Below are 17,500 nucleotides of genomic sequence, written 5' to 3'. Positions count from 1 at the left end.
GATTTGATGATGCGAATTTAATTCGCATTAAATGTTGGCACGCTGAACCAACATTTTGAATGGGCCAAACATCTCTCACATCTGGATTAATTTGCTACTATTTAGGTACCCGGGAGACCTTGTTGCTTTACGCGGACTCATAAATCAAAGTCTGGACTGGTGCACAAACTTTGAACTGATGTTTTTTTTTTGTTTTTGTTTTTTTTTTTGTTTGTTTTTCAAAGTCAAATACACATTTTTCCCCTTTTCTTGGAATTTTCTTTTTCTCTGCAATAATCACAGATGCACCCAGAAACTTCACATTGCCAGACTATCCTTAAACCAGTTTCTACTATTCCCGTGGAAATTGCTTTTTCACTTATGGGCTTGCGTGAAGTTACAGGGTGTTGGAGGACACCCCTTGCTCAGCTGTTGTCCGAAAGTGTCAGCCGATCGCTTGTGTTTGGCAGCCAGTTGCGCATCTGTGTGTGTGTGTGTGTGTGGGCGCCTGGCGATGGGGGTGCGCGGTGAAAAGTGGCGCAAAACTCGCGCTCCAATGGGTTGAAAACACCGCTGGACAGACCGATGAGTGTTATCAAGAAGCGCACCTTTTCAAAGACGGGATTGTCTTTACAGAAAGTGTCTCAGGCATGGATCCCCACGGCAATGCAATGGATTCTCAAACTGCGGGACAGAAAGGGGTCGACTAATTACAGTCTTACTCCACACCCCCAGATTCACCGAGGATAATTAACTTGAGAGGGCTGAGATGAGCAAACGGCAGATCTTCAGTCTTCTTTGGGCTGTAAAAACAGATTAGGGTTTTATTTTATTTTATTTATTTATTTTTTTCTAGGGTCTGACAACACTTTGAAGTGGACCTTGCGGCACAGACTATTCAGAACAAATCAGACATAACCCTTAATCAATTAAAAAATAATAATAATACTTTTTTTTCATTTTATCAGAGGAAAAAACAAAATAAATGCTGCATGACTTCAGAATAATTACAATTTACAATAAACTGACCACTTCAGATTGAGTGGCACTGACTGTCTGCTGAAGCGCTGATGGAATCCAGGGGTCCGAGGATCAGACAGACAGAGATAAAACACAGACGTGCGGAATGTCTGATTAGAAACACTGCAATGAGTTCCGTGACAAGCGTTTAAACTAGAGAATACAACAACAAACTTGTCGGATTACAACAACGACTGTGTTGTAGGATTGCGATTTAATTAAAAAAAAAAAAAAAAAAAAAAAAAAAAAATTGTTTAAAATAAATTAAACCATTAAAGTTTGGTAAACTGTTCAAAATGCCTTCTTAAATTCAGTAGGCATAAAAATGATTCTGTCCAAATGAGCTCTTACATCTTATTTATTTATTTTTATTTTTATTTATTTATTTATTTATGTTTATTTATTTTTTTGCTTTAGGCTTCTATTTTTGGATTAGGCCTATACTTTTATTTATTTAGTTATTTATTTATTTATTTATTTACTGATGTTGTGAGAAAACACCATCTTTTCTACATTTAGAGCATTTCTACAACTCGTTTCTCTTGACTACACTCACTGCAGTGATCAGTGTGCTTCGCGATAATATGTACTATGTCTCCCCCTGGCGGTGTAAGAAAGCTGAACCAAACTAACCAAGCGTTCCGTTGGCAGTGGCTGGCGTCAATTTACTCATTGAAAAGCGTCCAACGTCTTTAAAGACCTATCTTGGCATTGAACCTTTCCAAAACTTTCTGCTGCCGATGATTCAATGGTCTCTTCAGACTGTCTGACCTATTACTCGATAGAGGTTCGTTTTGTACAATGGATTAACCACAAGAGAAAAATTCAAGTAGTAATTAACCCAGAAATGACATATTACAATAAACAATTAAACTGTAACTGTGCATTTTCATGTTTTAAAGAATTATGCAGTATTTTCCCAATAACATTTTTTCTTTCCACTCATGTTATTCATCTAAAGTGTTATACATCTAATGTTTTACTCCTAACTATTTTTTTTTTTTTTTTTTTTTTTTTTGTCCCCTCAGCTGAGCACAATCTAAGTGACCATGGGAGTTCTGGAGACACATCTCATTCTTGGGATTGTCTTACTAGGAGTGTTTTCAGGTACATGGAAGGGACAACAGACAGAAAGAATGAAAAGCATGGAGGAAAAATAGGAACATGTTCAAATTTAGCTAAAGAAAGATTATATAATGCTAGTCACAAAAGCTTTTTGTTTGTTTGTTTGGTAACACTTTGCAATTAGCTTGTATTTGTTAACATTTGTCAATGCATTAGGTATTATGAACTAACAATGAACAATATATTTTGTACAGCATTATGAATTAAATTGTTCATGGTTACAATGAAAAAAATATTTTGCCTTCTGGTTATCATAACTAAAATGTAGAGTTAGAATAACTGCCCTGGATTGATCTTGTTGTGATAACTAAATTATCCAAATTTTTGTTGGCTGAACTTGTAAGTTTTTAAACTTTCAAACCCACATTCTCAAGTTATTTTCAGAAACCTGCAGAATGGGGTTGAGGTTTCTGTTTTATACAACCACAAAACTGGTTTTACCGGTAGATTATCAGAAGGTCACTATGTTTGTGAGACAACAGTGAACGGCAAAGCAGTGCAGAGCATCGTTTATAATGTGACGAATGAAATGTGTAAATAGAGTGTTTTATTGTAATTTGCATGTGTAGACTGTTCAAATAGTAGAGTGGTTTGGTTGAATTCAAAATATAAGTTTTCTGATTTTTATTTAAAAGACATTAGGAAAGCAAACCATTAGCTCATAGCTTTAACTCTACATAATGTGTTAAGGGAGATGACATCACACTTTTGTTGCTGAAAGAATTATGTCATTATCACTGATTTTGAGACACTAATTAACAAAACAACTAATTAACAAAAACTTTGTTTATTTTTGGAAATTAATACTGTGTATGATACTCTTGATATGAAGAGCCTGTCCCATGGCACAATTTAATTATGGCGCTGGACTAAAGTTAACTTACTAGAACTAGTTTTATAGAATTTAATTTAATCTGTACCAAGTCAACTGCTCTTTATTCCACACATGCACACATAATGATTTTAACAGAGAATGAGTGCGTGAGAGGTAAACATCATTTGTTCATATTTTGAATGATTTTATTTTAACTGAAGATAAGATTACAGATCAGAACTTACACACAGATGCGGATGAACTAAAGGACTTCAGCATTGAGCTAAGAGCCACTATGGAGGATTTGAAAGAGGGGGATGCTTTCAATCTCACCTGTGAAACTCCACCTGGACATGCTTTCCGCCAACAATGGCTGCATCCCCAAAAACAGGCAAGGCCCTTATTTGTGAGAAATCTCGTTTCTTTATGTTTGTCTATCTCTCACTCTTTCCCTCTCATTTTTGTTCTTCATGTAAATAAAGTAGACTTGTCTAAAACTGAAGCCTTACTGTACATACTTTTGAAAATACTGCAAGTTTAAACCCTCTGGTGTGGTGCAGAGATGCATTCTGGTCAAATGCAAAAAAGTGAAGGTAGAAAGCTCAAACGAAAGAAGTGACACTAATTTACTGTGCACTCTGACCTATGGCCTGCATATCCATTGAGTGTTTGAGACAGATGTGTGTTTCTTACCTCTATGAGCCCTCTGTGATCTTGTTAATGCACATGTGCATGGGAACATAGGAAAAAGTATGTAGGAAATCACTTTAAACCAAATGTATGTGAGCATGTTTGAGGTATGCTTCAATTGTAAGAGGCTGCACTTTTCGTTCTGTGAAATGTGTGTGTGCCGTAGTTAATTAGTTAATGAGTGAGTTTGTTAGTAAGTTAGCTAGTTTTTTAGTTATTATGTTAGTTAGTTACATTATGCGCACTTGCAATGTCTATAAATATCACTCAATGTTTAACGAAAGCATTTTATTAAACTAGAACACTGTAAAAAGTGGTTACATGCAGTTGTCACCTTAAGGTGACAGGGAGAGTTCACCCAATATAAAAAGTCTCTCATCATTTACTCATCCTCATACCATCCCAGTTTTTTATGACTTTCTTTCTTCTGCTGAACACAAACAAAGATTTTTAGGAGAATATTTCAGCTCTGTAGATCAATACAATTCAAGTGAATGGTGACCAGAACTTTGAAGCTCCAAAAAGCATATAAAGGCAGCATAAAAGTAATCCCATATGACTCTAGCGGTTTAATATATGTCTTTTGAAGTGATGCAATCACTTTGGGTGAGAAACAGATCAATAATCCAATCCTATTTAAAAATAAGTCTCTACTTTCACTTTCAGTATGTGAATTCAGTATATCTGTTTCTCACCCACACCTATCATATCACTTCTTAAGACATGGATTTAACCACTGGAGGCATGTGGATTACATTTATGCTGCCTTTATCTGATTTTTGGAGCTTCAAAGTTCTGGTCACCATTCACTTGCATTATATGTACCTACAGGGCTGAAATATTGTTCTAAAAAATCTTTGTTTGTGTTCAGCAGAAGAAATTAAATCATACACATCTGGGATGGCATGAGGGTGAGTAAATGATAAGAGAATTTTTATTTTTGGGCAGTTTGTCTTTGTTTTGTGGAAACATGCACCTATATTTCAGTAAGATGGAATTTATAATGTAATTTCAAATTAGTCTTTTTAATTATCTTAAAAATAAGAGACCAGTTTTATGGAATTGTGTAGAGTACTTTTCTGGACTAGTGCCAGGCTGGGCTCTGCTGAGCTTGTTGATGGGTTTGCAGTGTTTGTCTGTGATCACAGCCCTTTAAAATACTCTTGTAGGGCTGATTTATCTCCAACAGGCTCCACTAAAATGGAAAGAAGGGGAAGAGGAAGAAAAATATCTGCAAATCATAATTTCATATAGACTAAATTTTAATTATCTGGTTTGATTCAAGTAAAAAATATTTTTTTTTAACATCACTGAATGAACCTGAAAATATTAGGTTACACCAATAAAACTAATTTTAAGGATTATATCAGGTAGAAATAGCTCCTTAAGGTAAACGTTGCAGGTTAACACTTTTTGCAGTGTATGTATTCATAAAATACACAATGTACGTATTTCTGTGTATGAACTGCTCATCATTTCTGTCTCAATGTTCTCTCTATCAATTCAGGCCAGAGAGGCTATTCCAATGAAGTTAACTTTCCCAGACAAGGTTCAGTACATCCTCAGCATCCCAAAAGCCTCTTTGGCAGACTCTGGACACTATGAGTGTGCTGTAACTGACCAATTCAGTGGACATACCAAGTCTGTCAACCTGGGTATCACAGTCCATGGTATGTCCTTTTCTTTTTGTCTAAACCTTCTCACTTAGATTCACACACCTCTGTTTTCACCATTAAAACCAGTAAAAGGAAATGGGCTGAACAGATGTGGTGTAGTAGACAATCAATCAATGTGCTTATCTTTCTTTCTTTCTTCTTTCTTTCTTTATTCTTTCTTTCTTTCTGTCTGACCTTCAGAGAGCGCTTTTGTGGAAGTTATATCTAATGGTATTGAGCCAGTGGAGATTGTCTCTCTTCTGGAAGACAAAGAGTTCACCATTTACATCGACTCTGACCCTGAACCAAAGGTCAGGTGGTTCAAAAATGGCCTTCCACTGGATGAAAGCTTTATCTCCACCAAGACCACTCATCTGCAAGGCCTCAGGTAAAACTTCACAATATAGTTCCTCTTACATAGAGACATAGCATTACATAGGTTTCTATAACATCTGGCACATACTTTTGCTAAAATTCATCACTATGAATTGGATAATATATGTTTCCTAATAGAACTCAACAGGTCTCAAGATCTGTCTTTTTCTGACATAGGTATGAGAATATCTTTGTTCTCCGACACCCCATTGAGGAGGACAGTGGCATCTATGAGATTGTTGCATCTGCTGGCTCCAGGAGTTCAAGATTTTCATTTAAACTCTTGGTTGAAGGTATGGTTATTTAAAACAAAGCCAAACTATGTATGAAGTGCCAGATTTTAAAATCGACATCTAAAGCAACAGTGTGTATCAACAGAGATGTGAATGAGAAATTATCTGTGTTGATCAAAGTGTTTCTTTGTACAGCCGTTTACCAAGTGTCGCCACTAATGGTGCTGGCTCCAGTGATGTGGCCCCAGAGGGAGAGCATGGAAGTGTCTCTTCACTCCATTTTCCGACTCACATGTCGGGGTCAGGCAGAGATCTCCTGGCACAGCCCCATCTATCTTCATGATCAGACCTACACTCAAAAGAAAGGACTATTCATATCCACTGTGACTGTTGATAATGCAACAGCTGCCCACACTGGAGAGTACACCTGCTTCTATGAGGCCAGCAATAACACTGATGAGAGCACCATCTACATATATGTTCCAGGTTGGCCTTCTTGTGACTCATATGCTGCATTCACGTCATGTCGGAATTACTGTAATTACAAAACAACTCTATGAACGTACACCGAGGCCACGTCCACACTAATATGTTTTCTGTTGAAAATTCAGTTTTCCTAACGTTATCATTGTTCAAAATTTGCGATACTACAGAGCGTTTATTTTTATTTTTTGTCTAAATTTTTTGGGGAGAAAAACGGCAGTAAATTTCTCTTCCAAAATTCACTAACAACACCAAAACATTTCATAATTGCCTCAAAATCAGCACATTTTACCATAACATAGCAAACATTCACAGTCAACAACTGGTAACATATGGTGTGAATTTATTTATTTATTTATTTATTTATTATTTTTTTTGCCAAATATTCAGCTGTGGAAGGTTTTACCTGGAGTATTCTTCAGTGTGAAATTATAGTAGAAATAGCCTAAAGCATATTGATGTATAATTGAAGATATTTTACTGTTTTTAACATAAATTTTATATTTCTGGAAAATGTGTGCAAAATTGGCTGCAAATACACATAGTTTATCCAATGCTTGTTTTTGAGTGAGAAGAGATTATATGAATTTTGATAGATGTGGTCATTGAGTGCCTTTTGTATTAAAGCATTGGCAAAATGATCCACATTTCAGTCCACAGACACTGGTGTTGATAGTATAAAGAGTTTTAAAAATGTGTACTAGGTATTGAGAAAAACACATAATCAGTTGTAAAAAACTGTAAATCATTACGTAACTCCTCTATATGCTCTTGCAAAATGTTAGAAAAGCACAACAGGTAACTCCTGCTATAATAAAATGGCATATCAAACAGAAATATGTCTAAACTACATTTAAAGGTGCAGTCAGTAACTTTTGTCTTATCTTGGACTTACACTGACACCTAGCGGCTTGGATGCAGCATCATTTAAAATCAATAGTTTTCAGATTCAGATGCCATTGTAGAAATGTAGTATCGACTGTCAGCCAAGATTACTTTAATCCATGAATGAAAGTGTCAAGCAAGCAGCGAGTAGTATTCAGCTGGTCATGTAATTCTAACATGGCAGCCCCCATGTGCGGACCCTCTCCATGTAGAATAAAACAGCTTTTATAAGGTTACTGATATGACTGGAGTCTTCATTTTAATGTGAGTGTTCATGATTTCCTACATATACTGCAAAATTACAATTCATGTATATAGGAGTTAAAAATTTTTAATGAGGAAATAATTATTGAGTGCACCTTTAACTGTGGACGTGGATGCAATTTTGTTTTTGTTTTTTACATGACGTCACAACAAAGTTGGAGCTTTTATCAAATTCCGAGTTTCTAACTTGCAATTACGAGTTTGACAAAGATGTACAGTAAATGGTTTTTACATGTCAGAATCCCGTAATTATGATACTTCTTACATGATGTGAACGCACAGTTATTGATATAGATAGTTAAGAGATGACAGAAAATTATGGATAGAAGAGAAATTAAGTTGATGTGAAGTTGTTTGTGCTGTAACCTTTTCATGTGAATTAAGCCATTTAAAACTATACATGGCGAACTGACCTTGTTTTTCTTTCCCACAATCACTTTTACCCAACAATACATTCAGATCCAAAAACACCGTTTGCACCTTCCATGACTGCCTTTGACAACCATGTGCTGTCAAGTCATGAGGAAATGGAAATTCCATGCCGTGTGACAGACCCCAGCACCAGTGTCTCTCTGGTTCACATCGAGACGGATCAGGTTTTGCCCAGCATCTATGACAGCAAGAGAGGTTTCGTTGGCCTCTTTGGTGCTGGGACATATGTCTGCAAAGCCCTCATTCGTGGACAGGAGCACAATAGTATAGAGTACATTGTTCATGGCTGGACAGGTAAGATATGCAGATTCATATCAAGATTAGCAGTCAGAATGAAAGAGAGATAGAAATGCTATATTTATTGCATGTATCTAGTCTTGGTCTTGTAAAGACCTGTTAGATGCGGCTCAGGAGGCACTGTATTCTGTAAGACAGAAATGACTTTCTTGATTATATTGTTTTTCAGGAGGCTCTGAGCTGAGAGTTGAGCTACGGGCAGAGAATAGGGCTCTGTTGGTGGGTGAGACCATCACTGTGGACTGTGTGGCTAGAGGCAGTGAGATGCTGGAGGACCACTGGAAGTACCCTGGAAAACTGGTGAGATAAACAGCTACAAAGCAGTGCCTAAAAGTGATATTTATCCAAGTGCACATATGTAAGAACATTAATTATCTTTAATTGCTAACCCGCCCATTGTACTTCTATAACAGAAGCCTTGAATTTGGATATTGGCCCTTTTTTTTGCAGAACTCAGGCTTTCAGTGTATATGTCTCAGGTTGTCAACTGTTTTTTTTTTTTTTTATTCATTTTGGATGAATAAGATATAATTAACTTTATCTCTCTCTCCCTCTCTCCTCTCTCAGGCGAATCGAGGAATAAAGACAGTAAAGGAGAATAAGAAAGATCTGGAGATCTATTATACTCTCAAAGTGTCTAATGCCTCACCAAAAGACAGTGGTATCTACGCCTGCTCCATCACTGACATTATGAGCAATGAGAGCCAAACCAAACAGCTCAATATTACAGTCTATGGTACAGAGACCATATATACACTCACACAAACATACACAATAACGCATGATTTTCACTGTATATGGCAAATTGACCTCTTGTTAAGTACATGACTAAACTGTTATTATCTAATATTTAGAATATTTAGACTAAACTATGATTAGTACACTGTAAAAAGTGGGAACCTGCAGTTGTAACCTTATCCTCCTGAGACCCGAGCATGATCGCTGTGTGCATTTTCCATTTCCCTTTTTGATTTGTAACCAGTAGCACCTAATAAACATGCAAAAAAAAAAAATATTAATTAAAAATAAAATTCTAGAGCAAATAGTTTTCCTAAAAATTTATGGCAACATATGTGGACAGCTGGACTAACTTAAATAATACCAAGCCATAGAAAGAACGATTTTTTTTTATTTATTTTTTTTTATCAAATGTTTATTATGTTTCCAGAGTGTTTGGTATTCTTAAGAACTTAACATAAGTTATTCTGATTCAAAGTAATGGCCAGCATCATCTAATCACTGCCAACCATGTTAAAATAAAATTATACATTATAAATTCTGAATCTATGTACTGATTACCACTGTCCCATGTCTGCAAAACATGTTGAGTGGAACATCATCTGCAGCCTGAAACTGAACTTTTGATAGGAAGTTTGGATTTAATGCACTTGGCTTCATAGGAAAGCTATAGTATCCTCTCTTACTCCCTTGCTCTCTATATAGTGAATGACTTAACCTCCAGTGTGCTGTCTGCACTAGTCTCAGAACAGTTCGAAATGCACCTTATTTTTATCCTAACTCCATATAAAGCCTCTGAAAGCTTGTGGATGAACCCATTGATTCTCAATGTGATAATGCACAGTAAATATAGGATTTCTAAGAACAAAATGCAGTAGAGTACACATTAGTGTACATTGTGTGTACATTGTGTGTACGAGGTGTTTCGCTATAAATCGCTCAAATATTAAAAATGCCATTTTGGATGAAACTAGAGACACTAATCTTTTGACTCAAGCAGGTTTCAGTGTAAAAACTTAATTCTGTTTTTTTTACCAGATGTAATTTTGTTGGCGTTTCTCCCAAAGACAAACTCCACTGTGGTTAGTGCCATGTTGTTTTGTCACATGACTCCATGTATTGAAAGCTAAACACTTTACTGGCAGCACAGAGTCTCCTTAACTGAGATCAGTCAGTTTAAATTAATTTAAATTATGCGTTGCATATAGCAAAGCCAAAATACAACATCCTCGCATGTGTAGGAGGGGTCACATGAGGTAAATGAGCTATTTCTACCTCTCTCGGTTAAGGTAAATAATATTTTTACTTGAATCAAACTAGTTAATTTAGATGTTAAAACATGATGAACATTTTAGGTAAGCATTTTTTTAATTGTACAAACAATGTCTTGTCTGGTAACCTAAAATGATTTTTCTATGTTGTAACTTGTTTAAATTAACTGGTTTCAAGTAAAAAATATCCTTTAATTTTACTAAATGAACCTAACTAAATCAGGGTTACAGAGTAAAATTAATTTGTAAGGGTTAGATAAAGGAGAAGTATATCCCTGTGGTAACAACTGCACGTTATATCTTTATACAGTGTTTGTCATTACCAAACTAGACACTCATATGCATTGATTTCAATGACAGTGACTCATTTCCAGTGTTTGAAACCCTAATGTTCCCTTATGGGTTTCGCCTGCAGATCGTGAGTTTGTGCACCTGAATCCAGTGTTTGGTCCAATGGAGACTGCTTTGCTGGATGAGGTGCGAGAGTTCAGGGTGGACATAGAGTCTTTCCCCGCCCCAAAAGTTACATGGTTAAAGGACGGTTCCGTCCTTGGAGATGTCGCTGCAGAAATAAACACCAATCTTCGGAAAATCAGTGAGACCAGGTGACCACTGTGGCCTATTTAACGGTTCTGTAATTTACAGGTGACTTAAATTGCTCTACCTTAAAGAGATCATTCACCCAGAAAAGGAACTTCATGTTGTAACACAAAAGGAAATGTTATGCTCAGTCACCATTCACTCTCGTTGCATCTTTTGTCCATATTAGGAAAGGTAATGGTGACTGAGGCTAACATTCTGCCTAACATCTCCTTTTGTGTTCCATTGAAGAAAGAAAGCCCAGAGAGGTTTGCAACAACATGATGTTGAGTATATGATAAGAGAATTTAGATTTTTGGGTAAACTATCCCTTTAACATTTTTGCTAATTAAAAGTTAATATCACAATTGGAACTTAGAATTCCAATTTTTCTACACAAGTAACATAACTTTCCTGTTGAAGCTGTTGTGTTGTATGTTCAGTTACCAGGGTGTGTTGACCTTGATCAGGGCTAAAGCAGAGGACAGTGGGAATTATACCATCAGAGCAGAAATAGATGACCTGACTACCAGCAACAGTTTCTACCTTCAGGTTAAAGGTGGGACCATTTCCATTTTTTTATCTACAGGTTGTCTCTGTCACTGCTTTGTTTAACACAGTTTGCATGTGTTTGCTTTTGTCTCTGCTTGCTGTTTATCTTGGTGCACCTCTACATCTTCCATGGCCACTATTTACATACATTTGTTTATGTTTCTCTTGTTGTCAACTGGAGAATCTTTGTTAAACAATTTGTGGCTAAGGAACATGTGTTATGCTATAAATGGGGACTGTTTTTTATGTATCTCTTGCGTGTTAGCAAGTATTTGTCTGTGACCTCTCACAGTTCCGCCTGTGATTGTGGAGCTGATGGATCTCCACCATGGTTCTGCTGCTGGCCAGGCAGTGGTGTGTACTGCTGGGGGTTTCCCCATCCCTGTTGTGGAGTGGTATATTTGCAAAAACATTAAACAGTAAGCAGGATTCCTCGTACTATTTTTGTTTTATCCTTATTTCTCACTCTTTTCTTCTGTACAAACAGAAAGTAGGTGACATGTGGTTACATCCCTAGAATTTAAAGTCATCATGAAATCATGATGACCGCACACTGTTCTAAATTCTGTAATCACCCCACCAGCTGTGCCAATGATTCCTCCCAGTGGTTGCCTCTTCAGACCAACTCTACAGATATTTCGGTGGAATTACACATCGAGGACAACCACATTGAGAGTCAGGTCGTCTTCGGCCATCTTGAGAGCACGATTGCTGTGCGCTGTCTGGCCAGGAATGACATGGGCATTGTTTCACGGGAAGTTAAACTAGTGTCAAGTGGTAAGAGGCCTGTTCTAGTCTCTCATTTGACTCCTCTTTTAAATTTAGAACAACTGAGTTGATATCAGTCCATTCATCTGAATTGCTTTTAATACATTTACCATCTCCTAGTATCACCATTTGCCATGGATTCACAGGGTACACAAAGTCTCAAGCTGATTTGGTCACACACTAGGAAAAAATGCTTTATAAACATACTAAAAAATGTCTTCAAGAAAATCTAAAAATGCAAAAAGGCTGAGGCGAGGATAACGTTTAGGGTTAGGGAATAGAAAATATCATCACTTAGTGGTGCTTTGTACTCATCAATTGCTGCTTTTCTGAAGCCCTACATCTGTTAGCTTCATTTTGTAAACTGTGCTTTTCTTGTCAGGCTCCCCATGTAGTTTTTTCTGTGATAGATTTCTCAGATGTACTGTCTTTAGACAAATCCATGTGTGTTTACTCTAGTTTTTGTTGTCAGGGTTTCACATTACTGAGTTTCAACTTGAATTGCTCACACTGGGTTTCTTGATTAATACTGCAAATAGGAGTGGTGGAGGGCACACTTGCAATCTTGCACAGGGTTGTACACATCCAAATTTACAGCTGTTGTGATTTCTGTGAAACACTACAAGCAAAGTAATCTGTTTGTAAAGTAATTGACCATTAATTTTATTAATAGTTTTATTATGACAAAATTTGATGCACATTTTTAGTAAGTTAGATAAGCCATGTGCTATACTGTAAGTTGGAAAGAAACCTGTTTTTGTTTTTGTAGTATTGCTTTATGTCAGTTTTGTCACACATCATTCTTGTATCATATCCTTCATTTTACAACCTCCTCCTCCTCACTGCTGCTGCTGGTGTGTTCAGGTCCACATTCGGAGCTCACTGTGGCTGCTGCTGTTCTGGTGCTGCTGGTCATTGTCATCATCTCACTCATTGTGCTGGTCATTATCTGGAAACAGGTACTCACTTACCCATTCACCCATTTACTTACTCTCTCACTCACCCATTCACTCACCCACTCGTTCACTCATTCACTTACTCACTCATTCACCCATTTATTCAGTCACTCATTAACCAATGAATTCACTCACAATTTCACTTATGCACCAATTTACTCATTCACTCATTTATTCACTCACTCAATCACTCACATTTGCTTATTCACTCACTCATTCACTCACCCACTAATTTAATTTATGTGTTCACTCACTCACTCACTCACCCATTCACTTGCTTACTCAATCACTCACATTTCCTTATTCACTCACCCATTCACTCTTTTACTTACTAACTCACATTTACTTATTCACTCAGTCATTCACTCACTCACTCACTCACTCACTCACTCACTCACACACTCACTCATTCACCCATTCTCTCACAGACTTACTAACCATTTTATGCATTAACTCACTCATTTACCCACTCACTCACTTATTCACCCATTCACTCTTTAGCTCACTCACTCACTCACTCACTCATTCACCCATTTACCCATTTACTCACTCATTCTCCACTCACTCATCCATTCAGTCATTAACTTGCTTACTCACTCAGTCATACACATTTCCTTATTTACACACCCATTCACTCTTTTACTAACTCACATTTACTTTTTCACTCAGTCTTTCACTCACTCACTCATTCACCCATTCTCTCACAGACTCATTCACCCACCAATTTATGCATTCACTCACTTATTTACCCACACACACACTTACTTACTCATTCACCCATTCACTCTTTAGCCCACTCACTCACATTTACTTATTCACTCACCCACTAATTAACTCATTCACTCACTCACTCACTCACTCACTCACATTTACTTATTCACTCACTTATTCACACACTCACTTACTCATTCACCCATTCTCTTACACACTCACCCACTAATTAGCACATTCACTCACACTTTCACAAACTCACTCGCATTTACTTATTCACTCAGTCATTTACCGACTTACCCACTCTCTCACCCATTTACACATTCACTAACTAACTAACTCACTCACTCACTCACTCACTCACTAATGCACTCATTCTTTGTTAGGTTTGCTTATTCAGGTCTGCTTTCATTCACCTTCATATACTTCTCAAATTCCTAGCAAATTATCTATCATTCATTCACTAATTTATTCATGCAGCCAAATTTGAGGCATGTAAAGAATTTGCTTCGTAATTTTTGCTTTCGTGAGGGCTGAAATAAGATTGTACGTTAAAAAACATCAATCACTTTTTATTGTGTGTGAATTAAATGTCTCTTCCCCTATAAGCTGCAGTATATATCTGTGTGTCTTCCTGTCTGTGGAACAGCCTGACTGTCCTCCAGCATCTGTATCAGCTCTTTTAATGGACCACCTGAGCAACACTTTTTCTTCTCTTTGTGATACAGAAACCACGTTATGAGATCAGATGGCGTGTTATTGAGTCGGTAAGTCCTGACGGTCATGAGTACATCTATGTGGATCCCATGCAGCTTCCATATGACTCCCGATGGGAGTTCCCCCGGGATGGCCTTGTTCTCGGTGAGTCATGGTAAACCAGCCACTCTTAATCCTGTCCTGTGAATTCAGTGTGGTTCAACCATGTATAAGTGACACTTAATGTGGTCGCGTACTTGATTGGATTGTGGTCTTGTTGTTGGCCTATCCTAATCAGACATCATCACAATCAACTGTGCAGATTTTATTTAGGTGCTTTGTGTGGTGACTGTATAGAGAGATTGAGGTTCTTGATTCAAACATCAAAACCAGTCTTGCACTTACAGGAAACCACTGTGGTAATGCTGAAAGTTACAGAATGCTCTTCGTGTTTGCATACACTCTAACACCTTGGTTACATTCAAATAAGTTCAAGTTTGTGTTTATGTGTTTGGTGTGTATGGTAGGTCGTGTCCTGGGCTCTGGCGCTTTCGGGAAGGTGGTGGAGGGCACAGCTTATGGACTGAGTCGTTCTCAGCCTGTTATGAAAGTGGCCGTGAAAATGCTTAAACGTGAGTTGACTGTTATTTTTAACATGTTTGACTAGCAGTTATGGTTTTTGTATATATAGTATATATATATATAATGTTTGGAATTAAATAACCTTGTGACATAAGATTCCTTTATATTCCTTTATAACACTGTAAAAACTTTCTACCCACTAAAACTGAAAACTTAATTTTAGTTTTCTGTCTTAAATTTTTAAGTGAAAAATGAAAGTTTAGACCACTTTGAAAAAAGTATTGATAAGGAAAATTGGGAGAAAAAAGTTTAAGCTCATAAAACTCACAAATTCAAGTAGAAATTACAGGCATGATTGTGTTTGTGTGTCATTACTGTGTTTATTGTGTTAAGTTAAATGGATAACAGCATATATGTTGTTATCACATAATGATTGAAATGAAAAAAAAGAAAAGAAAAATATTGTGTAGCTGACTGTTTATTACAACACCATTGTATCTATGATGAAAGAAAGCACTTTTCTGCACATTTTGTGCTTGTTAATGCTCAAGCATTTTGATTGACTTGTTTGATCATTAGTTCATTGGTTATCATGATTGGTTCCTCAGCGACAGCACGCTCCAGTGAGAAACAAGCTTTGATGTCGGAACTGAAAATTATGACTCACCTGGGCCCTCACCTGAACATTGTCAACCTGCTAGGAGCATGCACCAAATCAGGTGAAAATGTACACATAAACACCCACAGATAACAAACACAAACAGCAGACAATCTTTAGGGTGGTGTCCTCTTGGTTTTGGTTTTTTTATTGTGTGGTGTTTTAACAGGCGGAGAAGTGCAGCGTAGAACTTTAACCTTCTGCTTTTAGACATTTTACAAGTGTCTGATAAGATTAGACCTGCTTTATTAATGCTCTCTTTCTCTCTCTTTTTCTTGTTCTCTTTTTCCCCATCTCTCAGGACCAATCTACATTATCACAGAGTATTGTTTCTATGGAGACCTGGTGAACTACTTGCATAAGAACAGAGATGGGTTTCTCAGCCGGCACACAGAAAAGGGCAAAAAAGATTTAGACATCTTTGGCATCAACCCAGCCGACGAGAGCAGCAGGAGGTCAGCAAACACACACACACACACACACACACACACACAAACATGGTGGAAACTTTCCATTGACATCTATTATTTTTATACTGAACTAATTATATTTTACATCCCCTAACCCTAACATTACCCCTGCCCCTTAAAAACCTTACCCTCTCATTTAGACATTATTTATTATGTTTATAAGCAGTCGTCCTCATAGGGACTGTTGGCTGGTCCCCACAAAGCAAGTAATTTCAGGTTTACTATGGGGACATTTGGTCCCCACATTCTAGGCAAAATATTACCCAGAACAACTGAAGTGGTGTATCATAAAAACCTTCAAAATCTCATATTGTTAGTCGCTAATTCTTATTGAGGAATAAGGGTCTCAGGATTTCTGTCCAGTTGGGTAAGTGCAGTCACTTATGGAGGAGAGAGATAACAGATAAGTAGAGAAATAGTCGGATGCGAGCCTGTCAAAGTATCCTCCATTTGACTGTGCGCGCATACACAGGGGGTTAGCGTATGCGCTCTATGACTGCTATGAGATACTGGCGTATTTCTCCTCAGGAGATTAGACCCATAAAAATGACTTTATATTCCTTCAGACTCAAGTTACACAAATGCATGTATCTTCCGACCTCCTCACCCACGTGCTCTTGATGTGCACATCCACTGTTGTAGTTTCCACCTTCGTCTCCTGTTGTAATATACCTCAGTAATCAAGGGGGCAACAGAGTTATCTTTAAAAGTCTGTGCCAGGTAAGTTGCTATAAATATATTGACTTTAACTTACTTAATCAGCAACATTATCTTCAAACTGTTACTCCGCCATCACAGTAGTTTACTTGAAAGAGAACATCATGGAAGCGGACAGTTCACACTAATGTCTGCTATAGCACCCCTTTTGGCACTGTTGAAATGCAACGTGTACTTACGTTGTGTTAAGAAATGCAATCTGACACATTTTGGAATGCAACTCTACACGAAATTTAGCTTGCATAGCTAGAAGAATCTGCATTCACGTACTTGCGTAGAGTATGTTTCGGCCTTAAAAAAAGTAGTCTGTCTCTGTTCTGGGAATAGTCACTGGCCGAAAACAACAGTGAGAACATGGGTGATGTAATCTCTGCACGTTCACTAACACGCCAACACACCAGACCTTTTTGATGATCTACTACAAAATTATCTAATCATTCAATAGCATAGCCGATAGTCCAGATAGTGTGGGGATGTTTCCTTTGAGAATACTGTCAGCTAGATGTGATCTCACACACATATTTTCATTATATCACTAGGTTTTACTCAT

The 17,500-nt window shown here is 37.3% G+C and overlaps 1 protein-coding gene across 2 annotated transcripts in view; it reads left to right on the top strand.

Annotated features, from left to right (window-relative positions):
* Positions 1-17,500, top strand: part of pdgfra (platelet-derived growth factor receptor, alpha polypeptide) — a 34,098-nt gene that overhangs the window by 971 nt on the left and 15,627 nt on the right. The window contains exons 2-19 of one of the 2 annotated variants that reach the window (XM_051645333.1): positions 2,028-2,106; positions 3,190-3,329; positions 5,136-5,298; positions 5,485-5,671; positions 5,836-5,951; positions 6,087-6,377; positions 7,983-8,249; positions 8,422-8,552; positions 8,820-8,988; positions 10,677-10,866; positions 11,284-11,399; positions 11,685-11,811; positions 11,976-12,169; positions 13,025-13,119; positions 14,556-14,688; positions 15,051-15,155; positions 15,714-15,824; positions 16,065-16,218. In XM_051645333.1, coding sequence (XP_051501293.1) covers positions 2,049-2,106; positions 3,190-3,329; positions 5,136-5,298; positions 5,485-5,671; positions 5,836-5,951; positions 6,087-6,377; positions 7,983-8,249; positions 8,422-8,552; positions 8,820-8,988; positions 10,677-10,866; positions 11,284-11,399; positions 11,685-11,811; positions 11,976-12,169; positions 13,025-13,119; positions 14,556-14,688; positions 15,051-15,155; positions 15,714-15,824; positions 16,065-16,218 — 2,747 coding nt within the window. In that variant the 5' untranslated portion in view covers positions 2,028-2,048. Of the gene's footprint in view, positions 1-2,027; positions 2,107-3,159; positions 3,330-5,135; positions 5,299-5,484; positions 5,672-5,835; positions 5,952-6,086; positions 6,378-7,982; positions 8,250-8,421; positions 8,553-8,819; positions 8,989-10,676; positions 10,867-11,283; positions 11,400-11,684; positions 11,812-11,975; positions 12,170-13,024; positions 13,120-14,555; positions 14,689-15,050; positions 15,156-15,713; positions 15,825-16,064; positions 16,219-17,500 lie in introns of both variants that reach the window. The other variant, XM_051645332.1, reaches the window with a different exon arrangement.

Source organism: Myxocyprinus asiaticus, chromosome 19 (assembly GCF_019703515.2).
Source record: "Myxocyprinus asiaticus isolate MX2 ecotype Aquarium Trade chromosome 19, UBuf_Myxa_2, whole genome shotgun sequence".
Lineage (NCBI taxonomy): Eukaryota > Metazoa > Chordata > Actinopteri > Cypriniformes > Catostomidae > Myxocyprinus > Myxocyprinus asiaticus.
This window is presented reverse-complemented; position numbering and strand designations above follow the sequence as displayed.